Source organism: Aethalodelphis obliquidens, unplaced genomic scaffold (assembly GCF_003676395.1).
Source record: "Aethalodelphis obliquidens isolate GAN/ISIS:26980383/991018 unplaced genomic scaffold, ASM367639v1 scaffold3, whole genome shotgun sequence".
Classification (NCBI taxonomy): Eukaryota; Metazoa; Chordata; class Mammalia; order Artiodactyla; family Delphinidae; genus Aethalodelphis; species Aethalodelphis obliquidens.
Window position 1 is genome coordinate 22,001,125 of NW_020837947.1, and position 20,531 is coordinate 22,021,655.

The following is a 20,531-nucleotide window of genomic DNA, read 5'->3' on the forward strand; positions in this document are numbered from 1 at the left end:
AAGATAAGAAGCTAAAGTTACAGGTGATGATGGGGATAACTATGGAAAAGACGGCCACAGGGCAAGGGGGGAACAGCTTAAAGAATTTAAAGAAAATAATAACTTTTACTATTTTCAACAAAAATTGATTTTTTTTAAAGAGTGTACATTTTAATAGTGATGAGATCAGTTTGGCACTAAAAAAATGTATTTCCATGAGAAGCTTAGCCCTTGGAGCAAGTGAGAATAAATACTCTAGTTATTTTTACTCATTTAGAGGCACAAATAACTATTTTATGAAACTTCCTCTCTCAAATAGCTGGTCTTCCACAAAGATGGAAGGGTTGAACCATTAATTTCTAAACCTCAACGTAGTACCTAGGCCAAGCACAAATTTTTTCTTTTAAATAACTGAATACCTATGACTAAATCCTCATTTTGCTTAGCAAAAATATATAAATTCTTCAATTTCTGTACTCATTCAATATTTAATTGAGACGCTACTGTCCGGCAGGCACTTGATAGGGCATTACAGAGCTAGGAAGCTGTGACATTACATAAATTAAGGACTGTGGACTGTATCCTGTAGGCAATGAGAATCTTCAGGGGAACTTAAACAGGGCAGTGGCATGATTCCAACAGTGGTTTAACAGAAACACTGGACACACCTGGTGGAGATGAGAGCCTCAGAGACAGTCGTTATAAAGATAAAAAAGGCATTTCTAACCTAGACTCAGCAACTCTTGGTCACAGCTAAATGTGAGTTTGAGCAAGAAAGAGAAGGCAGCAAGTGTGCCTAAGATTCTATTAATATCTCCAGGTTTTCGATATATACATGAACGCTGTTCACCAAGGAGGAAAGTAAGACTTGCTTTCCTGAAGTAAAATGGTACCTGATAGAGAAAAAGCATAAACCACAGACTCAGTAAAGAAAAGACAGGTCTGACACTGAGTTACCTAACTATAATCCTAGGGAGTTCTTACCCTCTGTTCCCTTCAGTGTACATTTTTGGTTGCACGTGTCTCACTGAGCTATAGTGGGTAATGACATGTCTATCTCCCCTACTGAGCTAGAATTCCTCATTCAGCTCTGACAGCACAGTCCCTCCATTGACATCCTCCATAGTCAGGCCTCCTGCTTAAGTGTCTACGTTCATTCCTTATTCTCTTCTGCAGAGACCCTTTATTCTAGGCACAGGAAGTATGGATCCTTCCACAAAATCAGTTTCAGTGAATTCCTAGGTTTGTCCTTTCCCTTTCTCTGTGTACCTCACCCTTCTCCATTTCCATGCTCACTTTCCATCTTTTTGTTTTTGGTCAAGATCAGATGAAATTCAGTGGGGACGAACCAATCCCACAACTGCAATCAGTTTGTTTGTTTGTTTTTTTAATATCTTTACTGGAGTATAATAGCTTTAGAATGGTGTGTTAGCTGCTGCTGTTTAACAAAGTGAATCCGCTATACATATACATATATCCCCATATCCCCTCCCTCTTGCCTTTCCCTCCCACCCTCTCTATCCCACACCTCTAGGTGGTTGCAAAGCACCAAGCTGATCTCCCTGTGCTATGCGGCTGCTTCCCACTGGCTATCTGTTTTACATATGGTAGTATATATATGTCCATGCCATTCTCTCACTTTGTCCCAGCTTACCCTTCCCCGCCCCGTGTCCTCAAGTCCATTCTCTATGTCTAAGTCTTTATTCCTGTCCTGCCGCTAGGTTCTTCAGAACCATTTTTTTTAGATTCCATATATATGTGTTAGCATATGGTATTTGTTTTTCTCTTTCTGACTTACTTCACTCTGTATGAAGACTCTGGGACCATCCATCTCACTACAAATAACTCAATTTCATTTCTTTTTATGGCTGAGTAATATTCCATTGTATATATGTGCCAAATATTCTTTATCCATTCATCTGTCGATGGGCACTTAGGTTGCTTCCATGTCCTGGTTATTGTAAATAGAGCTGCAAAGAACATTGTGGTACATGACTCTTTTTGAATTATGGTTTTCTTAGGGTATATGCCCACTAGTGGAATTGCTGGGTCATATGGTAACTCTATGTTTACTTTTTTAAGGAACATCCATACTGTTCTCCATAGTGGCTGTACCAATTTACATTCCTCCCAACAGTGCAAGAGGGTTCCCTTTTCTCCACACCCTCTCCAGCATTTATTGTTTGTAGACTTTTTGGTGATGGCCATTCCGACTGGTGTGAAGTGATGCCTCATTGTAGTTTTGACTTGCATTTCTCTAATGATTAGTGATGTTGTGCATCCTTTCATGTGTTTGTTGGCAATCTGTATATCTTCTTTGGAGAAATGTCTATTTAGATCTTCTGCTCATTTTTGGATTGGGTTGTTTGTTTTTTTGATATTGAGCCGCTTATATATTTTGGAGATTAAAATATCCTTTGTCAGTTGCTATGTTTGCAAATATTTTCTCTCATTCTGTGGGTTGTCTTTTCATCTTGTTTAGGGTTTCCTTTGCTGTGCAAAAGCTTTCAAGTTTCATTAGGTCCCATCTGTTTATTTTTGTTTTTATTTCCATTTCTCTAGGAGGTGGGTCAAAAAGGATCTTGCTGTGATTTATGTCATAGAGTGTTCCGCTTATGTTTTTCTCTAAGAGTTTTACAGTGTCTGGCCTTACATTTAGGTATTTAATCCATTTTGAGTTTATTTTTGTGTATGGTGTTAGGGTGTGTTCTAATTTCATTATTTTATATGTAGCTTTCCAGTTTTCCCAGCACAACTTATTGAAGAAGCTGTGTTTTCTCCATTGTATATTCTTGCTTCCTTTATCAAAAATAAGGTGACCATACATGTGTGGGTTTATCTCTGGGCTTTCTATCCTGTTCCATTGATTGATATTTCTGTTTTTGTGCCAGTACCATACTGTCTTGATTACTGTAACTTTGTAGTATAGTCTGAAGTCAGGGATTCCTCCAGCTCCGTTTTTCTTTCTCAAGATTGCTTTGGCTTGCAATCAGTTTTTACAGCCAGCCATCCAATCTGATTACAGGGAAAGCTCTTCAAATGGTCAATGACAAAGCCATGTGATTTTGTAAGTATTTTTTCATCACCCCTGGTAGAAGATGCAGTTTTAACATTATCTCTTCTGTGCAAACTTTTCTGAGATCTCTTCTGTTATCCCTTGATATCACAGTCACAATTCTATTAAGACCACATATCACAGTGCTTCCTATTTGTCTCATGTCAGTCTCCTTATCAACACTAAAACTTCTTGAGTTTAAGGATCATGATTTAGCTCTGCATAGCCAGGACTTTGAAAAGAGTCTGATACACACACACATGTGAAACGCTCAAATATTATGGTATTATTGTGACATAGCCCTCAGCTTTTAAATGCACTTAAAAGTAGCATGCTAACTATGTTCTCTGCAACTCCATTAAGTATTATAATGCTGTCACAAATGTTTGATTTACTTTAATAATATTGGGGGAGGGAAAAGGTTCTGATTAAGAATACCTAACAGTTAGATCTGCTAGACTCACTTTGGTAAGGAAAATCCAAAGTCACAAAAGGGCAGCGTGGAAAGCAATTTGATTCATTCACTACACATTTACTGAAAACCTCTTCTGTGGCATTACAATCACAGCATCATGTCTGTAAACCGACAGGACCTTAAATATAAGAAACAGTCGCATAGTATAAAGTTACATGTCAATTCTTTTTAAAAAGTAATTGTTGCAAATTCAGAGAGAACTTTCCTCTGAAACAGTTACTGAAAAAGTCAGACCTCTCTAATATGTGTGTGTGAGAGACAGGTAAGCAAGTCAGATGATGAGAAGTAATGAGAGTCCTAAACAAACACCAATGAAAGTATCAGGGCTTACTGAACTGGAAGGAAAGTCCTATGTCAAGCTAGCAAAGGCTCTGAGAGAATCACAGAGCTTATTGTTTATTGATATATTTGTACTTCATCAGTATTGTTACAGAAATTTTTTGGTCATGAACTTACTACAAGTAACAGATTTTCAGATTACCATTCTAAAGAGAGATGAGATTAGCAGTCCAAGTAAAAACCTAATTTTCACCTCTGATGACCCAGCCAGGAGACACCGATTAGGAGAATTCAGGAAGAAGTGGGGACCATATTCCATGATGCCTTAGTGTATATACTTAGGAGTTCATTCTCTCTAAAAAACCCAATATGGAGGCAAAATATCTCTATAAGTCTAGCTTTCTAGCTTTCCTCACCCCCTGTAGCATCAGTACTGAAGACAATCAAATCACTATGACTTGAAAACCCTCATTTTCTGTCTTAAGATTCTCTTCATTAAAGTCAGTAACCCAGTAAAACTGTTACTTATACTCAATTGAGGCCAGTATTAGCTGTATATAATGCCATATTTCTGTGCATATATTTAAGGCAAAAAAAAAAAAAAGGAAGGAAGAAACTGTGGATGTGTTTAAAAGCAGTGATTAATACTGTATTCCCATTAAGAGTATTTTCTTTTTTTCAGATCTGTATTTTACTTTAACAGTACTCTTTAAGTTTCAACCAGGTAAAGAATCTTCTAAAAATACCATTTTGTTTACGTATTTGTAAAAATCATAAGCATTAACTCATTATTATAGCTTTGCATAGTCCAATAATAGTGATTAGTGTAATTTTATAATTAAAGAGATGAAAAAATTTTTGATTTTCAAGGGGGTTGACACAATCCATCACCTGGCTCTACTGCCAACAGTTTCTCTCTTCCTGTTATCTAAACTAGCAGCACCAAGCTGGGAGCAGAATGTATTAGCAGAGGCATCTTTTTTGACTCATAATAGTTGATTTATTAGAGAAAATTCTGTAATTTTTTATAAAAGTGTATGATTTTTAAACCACAAGTTTAAGATGAGCCTGGTTTAGGAATAACTGTAAACCAAGATATTTTGACATCAAATAATCCAAATTATTTTCCTGACAAAGGAGCTCTCATCTAAAAAGATTAATTGGCTATAAATAGTTTTAACAATTTTTGAAAAAAAATCAAGATAATTAGTCTTAACCATAGAAATACAGTAGTAACACAGTTCCCACTGGATTACTTTATTCCTCACTGAGAGGTTTTTTTTTTGGTAATGGTTAAATAGGTTCATCTGAACTGGTGATAGCCACCACCCATGTGCTGGCAAATGACCTCATTTTTTTTTTTTCAGGTGTTTAATCATCTTTGTTCAGTGAAGGGGAAAAGATGTTTACAATATTGTGACTTCGTGCTCATTGTCAGATTAATATATTTTGTCATCTACCCTCCTTACTTTCCTACCCTGCTGCCCCACCTTATAAATCATATTTACTCATTAAATCTGGAATAAGTTTTTTTTCCTCTCTCCTTGGTTCTTTTCCATTTTGTTCTTTTCCACATTTTTAATTTACTAAACACTATGACACTGAAATCTTAGGAAGAATGGTGCCAAAAAGCACATATTCTACTTGCTGAAAATAAAAGGAAAACTCCATAAAGAATTATTAATTTGAAAGTGGCAGAAAATTTTGTACCTGCCAAAGTCTAGAGTTCCCCAGGTTTATCTTTTCTAAGAAAGTTACCTTCCCAATCTCTAATTGAGTATAGAGCTTACCTGCTAAAATTGAAAGGAAATACACACAGAAGAAGCTTTTGAGGTAACTATTAAGAGAATGTGTACATCAAGAAAACAGGCTCTTTATCGTACTAAGTGAAGTAAATCAGACAAAGGCAAATATCATATGATATCACTTATATGTGGGATCTGAAAAAACAGTACTAATGAACTTACTTACAAAACAGAGACAGCCTCGCAGACATGGAAAACAACCTTACAGTTACCAAAGGAGGGTGTGAGGGATCAAAAAAAAAAAACCACAAAAGTTCTATAACACACACACACTCACTCTATGATTAAACTGTAGGCTGAGGAGGCCTTCATGGTTTTTAGTACAAATTCCTCTTCAAAATGAAGACTCCTTCTTCATACCTTCTTCATCACCAGTGATGGCGATTTCGAAGGTCAGCTGGCTCTATCTTTTGGCAACCAGTTACTGAGTCATTTGGAGCATCAACCCAAAAATACTTAGACTACGTCTGTTTTCACGTCCAAATGACCACTTTTCAAACATCTAAAGACCACTATCGCATTCTTACTGACATCACTATTCCAAAGTAAATGTGCCATTTAAATCGATTTTTTTAATTCAGCAAGATTTTTATCTTTCAAAAGAAACCAAATTGTTACACCAAAGCAACAATGTGGTGGCTGACTCAAAGGGCATGGGTCCACCGCTGCAACCCAGCCCCACAAAGGCTTCACGTAACAGTGGAGACAGATGCTCTGAAACATTCCTCAGACTGCTCGAGACTCATCACCAGGCTCATCTGCCTGGTCTAGGTACTCTGTTTATGAACTCTCTCTAAAGGATAACAACCATGCCTGGAGGCGAGCGTGATCTGACCAGCAAAGGGGAAGACTCTTTGCTAACACCTCACTCTTCCTCATGCTTAATTCCTACATGGTGTCAGTTTCACTGGAGGCCTCATCACACTGCTTAGTCACTTGAGACAGTGTGGTGACAAGATGAGTCACCCTCATTCCACATTTACGTAATTGACTTTATGACCCCAATGTAGGATTTCATATTTACCTACATCAAAATCAGATCATCTTAAAGGTATATGAAGGCAGGCAATTATCTACAGGGAAGACGCATCAAAGAAACTTCTGTATACAACTTTCTAAGGTTTGCTTATTCAATCACATTGGCTCCTCTAATCTGAAGTGTAGAATGGGAAAACAGCCTTTTAGCTGAAAGCTTCAGACAGTAATTTGGAGCACTTTGACCCTAACTGGAAAAAACCCCCACAAATATTTATTGTCATATATTATAGTTTTCTGTTAGTCACTTAAGCATTACTCTGGCTCTTTCTTCACTTAATAAGAATAGTTTGCACAACTAGAGCCTTATTTTTGACCTTTCAAATATACTTATTTAGTAATTAATGACATATTAATGTTAAAACGGCTAGAAGAAAAACCTGGCAGATTTATAAAGGGATTATTTTTCTATGCATTCGAAAGTCATTTGATTGCATATAAAAATATGTATAAAAGATGTCTAACACTCCAATACAAACTGTAATGTAATTGATGATCATGAGTAAAATTAACACACAAACCAAAAAAAGCACAAGATTAGTCCAATCATCTGCCTTCCAGAACCGTGCTATCCTATGGGTTAGAAAGCACACAATTCAGGCCAGATTGTACTTTCAGAAACATTTCCCCTTTTAGCTGTTGATGTATCATAACTATCAGAATAACATTGAGCTTTGAAATAATCTGCTGATGTCATCAATTTTCGGAAGAGAAGGGAGGCTCCTCCCTCAGTGCTCGTGACTAAGGCTATCTGTGTGGAAACAGGCTCCTGGTTGCTAAGGAATCCGTTGGCTCTTGGCTGTCTGTTTCCCACTTTGTTTGAAGCCACAACCTTCTGTCTGCTTGAGATATCATCATTCATCTTCAGATCATAGTGTGTCACGTTACATAAAAAGAGGTTCTTACTTGAAACAACTTTTAGAGATTCATATCAAGTGAAGGAAGAGTCGGAGTAACGGTTACATGACTAGCATTATAACCATACTTATAAAAGTATAATATTCATACATGTCAACAGTCTCTCTGGCAGTTTTTTTATTTTTATTTATTTATTTATTTATTTTTGCGGTACGCGGGCCTCTCACTGTTGGGGCCCCTCCCGTTGCGGAGCACAGGCTCCGGACGCGCAGGCTCAGCGGCCATGGCTCACGGGCCCAGCCGCTCCGCGGCATGTGGGATCTTCCTGGACCGGGGCACGAACCTATGTCCCCTGCATCAGCAGGCGGACTCTCAACCACTGCGCCACCAGGGAAGCCCTCTGGCAGTTTTTTTAATGGGGCTTCTGTTTTTAATACCAAGGAATCTTATTAGGATTTTTTTGTTTTCCCAAATTCCTACAGTAATACATGTTCATTGTAACAAGGCAAATCATTCAGAGTTGTATTAAGTTCCATCACCTTCCCCCTTCTCACTCCCACCCTGAGATAATCCACTTTACGCCCCTGTGATAACCCATTTTAAAACCTGATGTGTATCATTCCATGTTTTATTAATGTTTATACAGTCTTACACAAAAGTATACACACATAATAATCCCAGTTTTGTAGTACAACTTATTACAAATCTAGGATAATCTTATATTGTTCTGTAATTTGCTTTTTAACTTAACTTTATTATCTTTCCAAGCCAATATACATAGTTTTGAATGGCTACACAGTATTGCATGGTATGAATATAAAATAATTTACACAACCATTCCCTTGTTGATGAACAATCAGAGTCTTTACCAATTGTTTGCTATAACAATGCTACAGTTAACATATGGGTACATATTTCTCTATATATTTATGGGTTTTATTTCTATAGGATAGATGCGTACATGTGGGAGTGATATGTTAAAGAAAATACACATTCTTACTCTAAAAAAATATTGCCCAATTACTCTCCCAAAAGACAGAGCCAACAGTGTTAGTGTGTCTTCTTTACCTAAACTTTAATAATACTGGATGCTATCAACCTTTCTAAATACTGTCAAGCTAGTGGGTAAAAAACAATCGTATTTTGTAATTTGTACTTCTGTGGGACCGGTTTAAATATTCAAATGTTATTTTGCTGTAGTTCTTATTAAAAGTTATATCCAGGGCTTCCCTGGTGGCGCAGTGGTTGAGAGTCCGCCTGCCAATGCAGGGGACACGGGTGTGTGCCCCAGTCCAGGAAGATCCCACATGCTGCGGAGCGGCTGGGCCCGTGAGCCATGGCCGCTGAGCCTGTGCGTCCGGAGCCTGTGCTCCGCAACGGGAGAGGCCACAACAGTGAGGCCCGCGTAACGCAAAAAAAAAAAGTTATATTCATCACCTATCAAGAGACAAGGTATTCTGTTTCTATACTACTTTTTAAAATTGTAAATGTCCACGAAACTACAAATGTTAACTTACCTAGAAGATTTAACATTGCAGTTCTATTTTATGAGTTAAATTGTGGATATTATCAGAATTAAACTACAGGATCCTAATTTTTACTCATCTGAACTAAGTGTCAAGCTTAACAATCAAGAGGTTTTGCCAACCCTCTAACCCAGCTACACAGTCAAATTAACAAAATATTAACAACCAAGAGAGTAACCAAAATCAATAGATTATCCCTAAAGGGTGAAATGAGAGTGATAAGGGGACTCCTTTGAATTGGGGGATAGGCAGACTTATCTGAGATGGTAATAATTAAGACCTGAGTATCAAAAAAGAACCAGGCGCATGTGGATTAGGGAGAAGAGGGTACTAAGAAAGCATGGTTAAGGAATAGAAAGGACATGTATCTGAAACACAGTGACTGTAGGAGAGACTAGCAGGATAGTAGGATGCACTGTAATGCATGAGAGTGAAGCAGATTTGAGGATCGGAGGTAGGGATCAAGAATCTTGTTCAGGGCTTCCCTGGTGGCACAGTGATTAAGAATCCACCTGCCAACACAGGGGACATGGGTTCAAGCCCTGGTCCGGGAAGATCCCGCATGCCACAGAGCAACTAATCCTGTGCGCCACAACTATTGAGGCTGCGCTCTGGAGCCTGCGAGTCACAGCTACTGAAGCCTGTGAGCCTAGAGCAGGTGCTCCGCAACAAAGGGAAGCCACTGCAATGAGTAGCCCGCGCACCGCAACTAGAGAAATCTTGCATGCAGCCACGAAGACCCAACGCAGCCAATAATAAATAAATGTTTTTAAAAAGTTAATATAAAGAAAAAAGAACCCTGTTCACACATGTGAAGTCTGAGGACTATTATATATCCAAGTGTATGAGAATAAGCAACCCAAGAAATGACTCTGGGTCCAAGAAGGGGCCGGGTACAAAGATAAAGACTGAGGAGACACTGGCGTCAAGATGCCACTGAAAGCCACTGGATTCGATGAGATCACCTAGGGGTCATCCAGAGAAGTGAAAAAAGTCAAAGATTGCCTATACAGAGACATAAATCACAGTTAAGTACCAGATGTTCTTCAAAAATATAGTGGTATTTCACCATGATTGAAAGATAGGACTCTGAAAATTAGATATAGCTAAAGTTTCAATATGCATTATTTTAACAAATCCTACACCGAGTTACTTATAAGGCACAATTTTGATATTAAAATGCCAATAATAGCCCCTAATGTATTTCTGTGAGTTCAAATATTCATGTGGGAGGTGGTGGCATTTTAAGTGAGTCATATTTAAGATATATAGACACAAAACATTCTGGCTTCATGAGAAAACACAGGTAACTATCTGTCACAAAGCCTTAGGTGATGCACACAACATGTGGGGTAATAAAAGAAATTTTTTAAAAGATTTCTTGTGTCAGACAGTAACTTAAAAACACATTTAAGTACTTTGATTCCCATGCCCTTGCGAATGAGCACCTCCTTAAATTTTACATCCCAGGTGCTTCCCTTGCCCCATCCTAGTCTCAGCCCAGTTGACCCCATTTACTTAGTCTAAAAACATGTGTTTCATTTATTCAAATGATTAAAATAATGAAGGTGCATATACCAAATAAAATGTTGACATCTAAAATAAAAAGTCCCAATTTCAGGTTTGAAGAAGCCTTGAAAATTTACAAATGCTATGACCTAACAAAAATGAATTTTAATCTCATAATTTATCTTACATCATGTAATTGGCTCCTGGAGGGTCACTTTTGAAAGTTAAGAAATAATTCAACACTGTACATGATAAAAATCTAATGTATATATAATTTTCAGATCTCTTTACAAGTGTGCTTCCTCTTTCTGGCAATGAAAGTAACAGAAAGATAGACTTTATAAGGAAATTGAAACAAATACACCAAAAAAACCACTCAAAGATCAATTTTGTTTTGAAGCCAGTAAACAAGTACCAGGGATTTCCCAAGTAAGTAGCTGAAACTACCTGATGGCTTGGAAAAAAAGTATTTGTATATTAAACACTAGTTAAATATCTTGATCCATGAATTAGCAATTTTAGCAGATAATCTATTTCCAGATTTGTTAAATGTATTATTTATAATAACATACAGGTATGTTATAAACGTGGAATGTATAAAATCTTGAGTAAATCCCAAGTAATCAATACATAAGGCTTCAGGAGTAATGACTTCATTCTAAAGGAAAATATAATAAACTGAATAAAGGCAACAGTAAAAAAAATAAAAAGTGTAAAACAAAATGGGCTTAAGAAAAATGCAGTTTGCTCAAGTAACAAAACCAGATAACTTTTAAAGATCACTCACATTCCTCAAGTTCTTATTGGCTCATTCATATAATTAGCTGTTTATAGAAAAATCTGGCTTTCAATAACAGCTAAAAAGGTCTTATTTCAAAGTTGAGAAAAAAATTGTACTCTTTTTAAAAATTAAATATTTTCATTCCAAATGTACTGTAATTAAAATTAACTTTGTCACAGCATTTTAAGTCAACTAAATAACCTTCATGATCTAAAAACTTAATTTCAAATTCCTGTCTGATACTTGGCAATAAATAAAAATAGCAAAGCCTATACTTTACTTTTCATAAAGAACTGAATGAAAACTTGAAAAGAGAGAGAATTAAGTACTGTATATTTATTCAACCGTAGAAGAAACAGCTAGCACATTTTTAATGTCAGATATGTAGCTATCTCATCATTCAATATGGGCGAGATAAATAAAACTAAAAGAAATGTGGCTAAGATTAAAGAAATACACTCATTAGAAAATAAAACAATGATCAAAGTAATAGAATTCACACATAATTAAAGAGGAATGAGAGGCCATGGACAGAAAAAGCCTGTAAAGACAGAAAACATCAACAAATAAGAGGCACACTTACACTGAAGGCAATGTAATCATTATTAAATTCTGAGTTTGAAAGAAAAAGAGTCTTACTTACCTGAGGGAGGAACATACACAATATATAAAGCAAATAAGAACAAAAGAGAACTTGGCTTCCATTTCGAATGACAGCTCCACATTCGGCCTGAGTGAAACATCCTGTCATGGAAAAAAGCAACAGTCAGGACACTTAGATTCAGTAAGGCATTCGGTTAATAAAATCTGTAGGTTTCCAGCAGGTACTGGAAAATAGGAACCTTCAGATTCAGCCTTGCTTCCAAATAAAAAAAAGAAACTTTGAAGATGATAAACTAAGCATCCCCTTTAAGCTAATTAGGCAAAAGAGAAAAATCCATGCATTTTATTTGTCACTTGGTGGCACCTTCCTTATCAATGAATATATAATAGACGATTTCTTCATGAAGATGGGGAAGTATTCAGATAATACAAGATAAAAATCACTTATAAAAAAAAAAAACTATTTCGGCATCAACCTTCAGCATCACCAGTCACATGCCCATCTGAGTAGCAAGAGGATGTTTTTATCAACCTCTTCTATAATCTCCCAGAAATTTAGGCTCTAGGGAAACGTTTTCATTTTATAACATCTGCTGCTTCACAAATGGAAATATTTAAATTAAAATGCCCAAACTTTCTTCCTTCCCCTAAAATTAAGTACAGAAGCACTAACATTCTAAAAAGATTAATTTCTTTATATATAATAGCTATCAAAGTTTTTAAATGGCTAGTAAACACCAAGTATTATAGAAACTAATAAATGACATTAGATGGAGAGGTGCTGCTTTGAAAACTCTCAAATAATTCTCCGTACAAGAGTCTCATTTTTTTAAAAACATTTTTAAATTTTTATTTATTTATTTTTGGCTGTGTTGGGTCTTTGTTGCTGCACGCAGGCTTTCTCTAGTTGCAGTGAGGGGGGCTACTCTTCGTTGTGGTGCGTGGACTTCCCATTGCTGTGGCTTCTGTTGTTGCAGAGCACCAGCTCTAGGCGCACGGGCTTCAGTTGTTGTGGCACGTGGGCTCAGTAGTTGTGCCTCGCAGGCTCAGTAGTTGTGGTGCACGAGCTTAGTTGCTCAGAGGCATGTGGGATCTTCCTGGACCAGGGATCGAACCCATGGCCCCTGCATTGGCAGGCAGATTCTTAACCACTGTGCCACCAGGGAAGTCCAACAGTGTCATCTTTAAACTCACAATTATACTTAATGATTTAGATGGGGACATACATATTATCTTGGCTTCAGACAGTGGTGTGATACTTTTCATTGACTCAGCCCTATCAAAAAAGGCAAACCACTGAAGGGGGCAGCAGCTGCAAAAGTCAGTCACAAAAAGATGAACTGGTGAGCAGAAGAGTCATGAGGCAGGAAGAACAGGTGAGTAGCAGTAAGAAACCTCCAGATCTTAAAATCCCCAAAGAGAGTTACTTTGATTGTAAGTGGTAATCGAGAGTCATTTTATTTCTAAAAAGAGGAGCAACTAATAAGATACTTTAGGGCCACAGTAATAACTTTTTTCCTGAAGGTTGCTTATCTGGAATAAAATGTATAATACTAAATAGAAAACCAGAAAGTTGTAAGAGAAATACTTGAATAAGCAAAAATAGACATCAAACTGATTCTTGCATTTGCCTTAAGCCTGCATTTTCAATCTGTCTTTTACTGTTAGAGACTACTTAAGTTACAAAGAGAACAAGATCTAGAGTCAGACAGACCTGGGTTTGCTACTTATGAACTATGCAACCCTTGGAAAATTGACTTCACCACCTTGTGCCTCTAGTTTTCACCTGTAAAAGAGGAACAATAGAATCTAGTCTATGGAGCAGCTGGAGGATTAAATCAAATCATGTCATTTAAGAAATATGCCTAACATTCAGCAAGTACTCAATAAATATTAGCTATTTTTATTTTTACTACCATCCTGAGCATTCTAATATAAGTGTGGTTATTCTGTCAACAGCAAAACCAAAAGAAAGGACTGAACCAGGAACAGATAATAGGATCAATGTTATAAGCCAAAACCAATCTATTAACTTTGTGGCTACTTCTGGGATCCACTTAGAACAGAGAAGAAATGGATTATTCATGTATGCCATTATTACAGAAATTTAAAATAGTATCTGATACTCAGGACATGTTTTTATATTCACCAAACTACAAGCTCCAGCATCATGCAGCTCCTAGGGGAATTTCTACATGAGAAAAAGGCTACGTCCTAAAGAGCATTTTTGCACAACATTGTAAATCAACTATACTCCAATGAAAATTTTTTAAAAACAATAATAATAGAGGATTTTTGTATAGAAGGTATGTTTTCAAATACATCCATCCAAAATATTTGAAATTAAAATCAGTGTTACTGTTTACAAGAAGCAAGATGTTATAGTGAGTCATTAATAATAACGTAATAATAATGGATGTGAACTCTGGAATAGCACGTAGTTACATCCTGGTGCTTCTGTTTACCGTGTGCTTTGGGGGCAGGGTCAAGTACTTAAACTCTGAGCCTATTTTCTCTTCTGTAAATAGAATATTATCCACCAAAAAGAACTAGATGTAACATTGCATGGAACTTAGTGAGTGCTTTAAAAAGGGTAGCCTGTAAATTTTTGTCACATGGAAAGTTCACTTTTTTGGAAGAATGGGTCCATTTCCCATTGATGCTGGATGAATGAGGTGTTTCCCATTCATGCTGGGGATGAATGAGTGTACTTCTGAAACAAAAGAACAATTATATATTCAAAGAAGTTATCATCTAAAGGACCAAAGATGAAGTCTAACCTCCTCATTTCACCGAGGAGGAAACTGAGGCCCAGAGGAATAAAGGGGCAAACCAGTGAAGCCTGGCTGCCAGCCTTATAGATATTAATAGAAGGAGTATCAGCCCAGGAGAACTCCTAGCTTCTTAATCTTTGTGGCGCATGACAAGCCTCCGTTATCAATATGTGAATAGTGGCCTCCTCTTACGTTCCCGTGCTCTCTAAACAATACTCAGGGAATGATGTTCATTAGTTTGGCGACACTCAATACTATTTCATGTGCTCATGCAACTTTTTTTTGCTATAAAAGGTTCTGACACTTAGGAATTCCATATTCACTCCTGAAGCTATTTTATAAAAGCTGCCTGCAATCCTGTCAGACAAGAGCTGCAAAGGACAACCAAGGGCTTAATGCATTCCAGTTCTCAGGACTCCATCACTTTGTACAGAAAAGGAACCCAGGACAGGGCAAGAACTTGTAACCAACATAAACCACCTTTCATCCACTTTACTGAAGAACAGAAACAAATAAATTAAGAATAGAACAGAGGAAGGAAAGCATTGTATGTCTTCTCAGGGGACCAATTAGCAAAGACACATCCCTGGGATTTAAACAACTTTCTCACAAGAATGGAAAATCCTGAACAGGGTTACTAAGGTTCTAAACAGGAACTACAAAAAACACAGTACAATTTTGTGTCACTCAAGTTGTGGCCTCAAAGTTCTATTGAAAAGAATAAGAATATTTTTTAAGTAGAAAGAGTCATAGATTTCTATAACCTGAAAAGAATCTAAAAGTTATGCAATAAAACCTATCATTTCACAGATGAAAAAACTATGATGTTAAACTACTTGCCCAAGATCACATAATCAGTAGTGTCAGAGCCAAAAAGACCCCCTGTGTCACCTGCCTTCCAACTCAACTGTCCTTTTTGAGAAACAAGCTACTACTCTATTGCAAACTCACTCTCCTTTTCAATGAATATAGGCTACAAGATACAAAATACTTAAATCCTGTGTCAGAAAGCTTTAGAATTCAACCCTTTTATAGGAATTGTTTTAAATGTCAATATGACTCCTTGTAGATGTCATTTAATCCAAATGCATTAAAGTCTAAAAAACCTACTGTCTTCCATCTCTTTACTCCTACTGACTCCCCTAAAAGTCACAAAGAGAAATTAGTGAAGAAATTTTTAAATTGGTGGAGAAATTAACATGGTACTAATTCTCTTAATATCAGCGATAGTCAGAAATAACTTCATTCTCCATATACCAACTGTATTTCTATGGCAAATCTTTTCAGAAAGGGACATGAGGAGTAGCACAGAGAAGACCTTAATTCTTCCAGAGTAAAAAGAATGGTAATTTGGTGTATTCAAGCCTGCTTACAATTTTGTTTCGTTTTCTGGTTAAAGATCATGTTCCTGAGCCTACACAATGAATAAAAAGAGAAGTGCTATTCTATTACTCATTGTAACTTCTTTTATTAAGTTGGGTTCACCCCCCCCCACTTCAAAAAGGCGGAAAGATTTATTCTTCAAATCTGCACAAATCTTGACCCTTATATGAGCTATAATGTACATAACTGGCTTTACCATAAATGAAATTAAAAGGTAATCGTGAGAAATACACACACACACACACACACACACACACACACACAAAAATACATGTAAAACTAGGAAAATCTGAAAAAGAGAGGTGTATTGTATCAATATCCTGGTTGTGATATTGTACTTTAGTTTTGCAAAATGTCACCATTGGGAGAAACTGGGTAAAGGGTACGTGGGCTGTCTCTGTATTATTTCTTAAAACTGCATGTGAATCAACAAATACCTCAATTAAAATTTCAATTAAAAAAGTAAACCCTGAAGCCCTGATGAATGTAAGTTACTTTCAGATGGTTCAGTAAAAAAATGTGTGTGTTTGTGTGTGTGTGTGTGTGTGTGTGTACGTACGTACAGACAGCGGAGGGGAGAAGAGAAGAAGAAAAATGATAAAATGAATGGGGTAAATATTTACAATAAGTGTTTCTGTGTAAAGAGTATACAGCTGTTCTTTGTGTTATTTTTGCAACTTCTCTGTAGGTTTAAAACTATTTCTAAATAAAGTTAAATACACACATACACATTTACACTGAAGGGTATCAGTGTTCATCTGATGACACTTTCATCACTACTGAGTATTATTGCTTTAATCATTGCCAGTTTGATAGAAGAAATAATGTCTCATTTGGATTTCCTTTGTTCAGATTGGCATATTCAAGTCATTTGTATAGTTTTCCATTATAAATAATTTTCTTTCTAGTGATATGTGATTTTTTAACCAATTCAATACTAAATATGTTAAGCCTTGTTCATATCTGCTATAAATGTTTTCAATACAGCAATATTAAAGTTTTCCTTAAGGCATTCCAAATAATTTCATCCTGAGGAATGCTCATAAAGGAAAGTAAGATGACACTTAAGTAGCACACTCAAGTTTTATTGGCATTTTTACTTATGATTGAAATGTCCTTTAAATGTTATCACCCTAGTCACTCAGTGTGCTTCTTAATGTCATCCAATGTAGGTAATGTAATAATGTCATCCCATTAGAAATGAAGTGGAATTTTGGCCCAAGCATGCCACACACACTGAACAAAGTCTTTTCCTATTTAGTCTAAAGTCTAAATCAAGAAATTTTTGATCATCCCATCAGAGATGTAAACTCTTGTATGACATGGGCAGTCAGAAAAATGGTTAGGTTTAAGGAAGTGGTTATCAGTTTATTTTTAATATATAAACTGATTCTCTTTCAAATCATTATTTCCAGAAATCAGAGTGACATGCTTCTAGTTGGGCAGTAAAGCTACAAGCTTCTAATATTTCCCATAAGCCAAGAGACAATAGCCTCATTCACCATTCACATTGGAAAAGCACAATGTCATGTAATTTATATAAGCCATAAATGGAACAGTAGCTTCATGCAGCTTGAGACCAATTAATGCAAGTCTTGCTAAATCTATTAAATTTCTTAGGGTATGAAAAATATGCAGTCACTACAACTCCAAAGTATATTTATAAAGTCTGTAATTCCAGAACTTGAGTGTAACAATATATACTCTATCCACAGGAGTAGGCAGAAAATATACTTGAATAATTTGTGTATCTGAATCTATCAAAATTAAAATTTAAAAGGTAGATAATATAGTTTATGTTTCCCTTTTGAACGTTTTTCAACAAGATAGTAGGAATCTTTACCTTGGAAAGGTTGGTATTACTTCCATATACTCTAACATACTAATATCTAAAAAGAATCAGATAATCTTAAACCATTCCATATGAATTATAAGCAGCAAAAGGGAAGAAAGAAACGGTTATAATCTGGCAAGAAATGGAAAAACTTTCTGTCAAAATAGCTCAATAAAGAAACTCAAATCAGGGTATTAAACTCCATAATTTTATGTGATTAAATATTCATGCTTTTACTATGTAATGACATGAGATTGTTTTAATCATATAGAATTCAAATGGACTATATAACTTAATTTCATAGCCAGAAATTTTTTACATCACTTGTTGATCAGTTTCACATCTTTTATTTTAAAACCTGGTATTCATATTTTCTTCATGTGTAACGTAGTTTTTTCCCCATAAGATTTAAATCACCTAGGAAAGCTGAAAGGAAGCTAGACAAATATCTGCTGTTAAAAACCTTACTATATTTTCAGAAAAAACTGAAGTTTAAAACAAACTCACATTCATTCAAAATGTGTTGCCTGTATATGAGAACAAGTCTTATATGAGACTGTTGGCTGTATCCCAAAATAAATTCTTTCAGGTTATACCTTGCTAATTCCACTGGGTAAATGGAACTTTAAAACTCACAGGTGTGGAATTACTTCACATGCAGTTTAATAAAAATAAGTGGTTTCTGTCTAATTATACTGCTCACTACCAGGAACAGAGCTGCCAAGTGCTAGGCTTCTGGGCACTAACCCTTTTTCCTATTTTGAAAATGTGTGCTGGAGGGAGGGAGGCAGACGGTGCAAGGAATGGACAAAGGCCTGAGGGGCTTGTCTCTTCCCGGGTATTACACTGAAAGAGGAAATTTAAGTGGAAATAAATAAGGCTCCAGAAGGTGGGGGAGGGAGGGCGAATATCAATTTCTAGAAACTCTTGTATATTAGTGGAAGGGAGTAAAATGTCTGCCCAAGATTAAACAAAACACCAGAGGGAAAATTACATATTACAAGAAAAGGTAACTTCTGAGTTGGCCACAATAATAAGCTTGGTCCTTCAGAGAACAACCTTCCTTTTTCCATTCTGGAAGGCTAGGGGGTGCTCGGTGGCCCTTCCGCAGGGTCGCTCTGAGGCACTTCACCACTTGGATGACAATTCCAGAGGCAAAACCCATTAGGTTTCTCTAAGCGTTTCATCGCCCTATACCCCCCACTTCAACTTCTATACAAGACCCATCACAGATCCTATCACGTTCAATGGCATCTTCTTTAATTACTTTTTAATCTACAAAGTACACCGTGAACCTTTTCTGCGCGCTTTTTTTTTTTAAACCATTCAAATAACCCAAAGATCCAAGAATAACTTCTACAGTCAAGGGTGGCAATGTGTAAAGTCAACATTTTCTCGGCATACTAGTACCTTCCAAGCCCCCAGGTGCTGATCCAGGAGAGCGGCTTCTTGGCAGGGCGAGGCCCCTGGATGGAGCAGCCGCGCGGGTGATTCCTTGTTTAATTTGAATCCAAAACCTTTTCCCCATTCTTGAAGCCCTGCCCTTTTTATTATGCTTTACGCCGCCCAAACGTGAGGTTTACCTCTCGCTGGAAAAAAGCCAGCGGCACACACTTGTCACAGCTCCGGCAGGCAGCAGCAGCTCACCCCTCAGTGCCTCGAGGGGCCAAGGGAAGACAAACCGGTTTATTCCGTCAATGCGGTTGAAGTCCTTACAAAGCCCTTGGGGTGGGGCAGGGGGAGGCACAGGTAAAGGTGTGAAGGAATTCTGAGCTGAAAGGGGGGACTTACATGTCGGCATCACTGCGCTGAGGTCCCCAGGGGCCGCGCGGTCATGCTCCACCACCTTCCCCGGCTCTGCTGCTCCGAGTTCCCCGATGGAGCCGCCCTGGCGCCTGGGCCGAACGCGGCGGCCGAAGCCTTCTTCACGCTCTTTCTGGAGAGGTCATCGGGGCTTCCCGACAGCCGCTCCTAGCCGGCGCTCGGGGTGGCGCAAGGTGGACGGCCGGCTCCGCGGAGTTCAAGTGCGGATCGCGGCGGCCAGGGGGCGGGCGGGGCGGCAGGTTCCTCCTTACAGAGAAGTTGGAGGAAAGTTAGGGCGAGAACGTTGAAGCTTAGCGGCTGGGTCTGCCTTCGAGCTGGTGCTGGGTGCTCGGGGTACCCCGGGTGCTCCCAGGGCGGTGGGCGGGTGGGTGAAGGGGTCCGTTTCCGTAGGTCCTCGGCCCCGCTGGCGCGCGGCGGCACGTGGTCACCCCCTTTGTGGCTCTCGTTTCCCCCCCTCCCCCGCCGCGGGCTCGAGCTGTTCCCGGGGCCCGTCCACCCGGCCCGCGCTTCCGGCGCCGAGGCTCTGCCCGGGCAGCGGGCTCAGGTGCTGCTGCCCTGGCGGCGCGCGGCGTCTGGCCGGGCCCCGCGCGGCCCTGGGGCGGCCCCAGCCTCGGTGCTCGGCGGCGGGGACCGTCCCGTGGGCGCAGCCGCCCCACCCAGGATCCCGCCCCGGGGCAGGAGGGAGAAGTCTCGCTGCGGGTTGGGAGAGGCGCTCCCCAGACTGGCAGCGAGGGGCAAGCTGCGGGGGCCGGAGGGAGTGGGAGACTGGCTCCGGGCCCCGGCGCGGCTGCCAGCCGGCGAAGGGGGCGGG

The 20,531-nt window shown here is 38.4% G+C and overlaps 1 protein-coding gene across 5 annotated transcripts in view; it reads right to left on the reverse strand.

Moving 5' to 3' along the window:
- Positions 1-20,147, reverse strand: part of ADGRG6 (adhesion G protein-coupled receptor G6) — a 136,453-nt gene extending 116,306 nt beyond the window's left edge. The window contains exons 1-2 of one of the 5 annotated variants that reach the window (XM_027084910.1): positions 19,688-20,147; positions 11,946-12,046 (exon numbers count right to left, since the gene is read on the reverse strand). In XM_027084910.1, the coding sequence (XP_026940711.1) occupies positions 11,946-12,046; positions 19,688-19,689 (103 nt within the window). In that variant the 5' untranslated portion in view covers positions 19,690-20,147. Of the gene's footprint in view, positions 1-11,945; positions 12,047-19,306; positions 19,640-19,687 lie in introns of those variants that run through there. The other 4 variants (XM_027084928.1, XM_027084919.1, XM_027084937.1 and 1 more) reach the window with 4 other exon arrangements.
- Between the last annotated feature and the right edge of the window lie 384 nt (positions 20,148-20,531).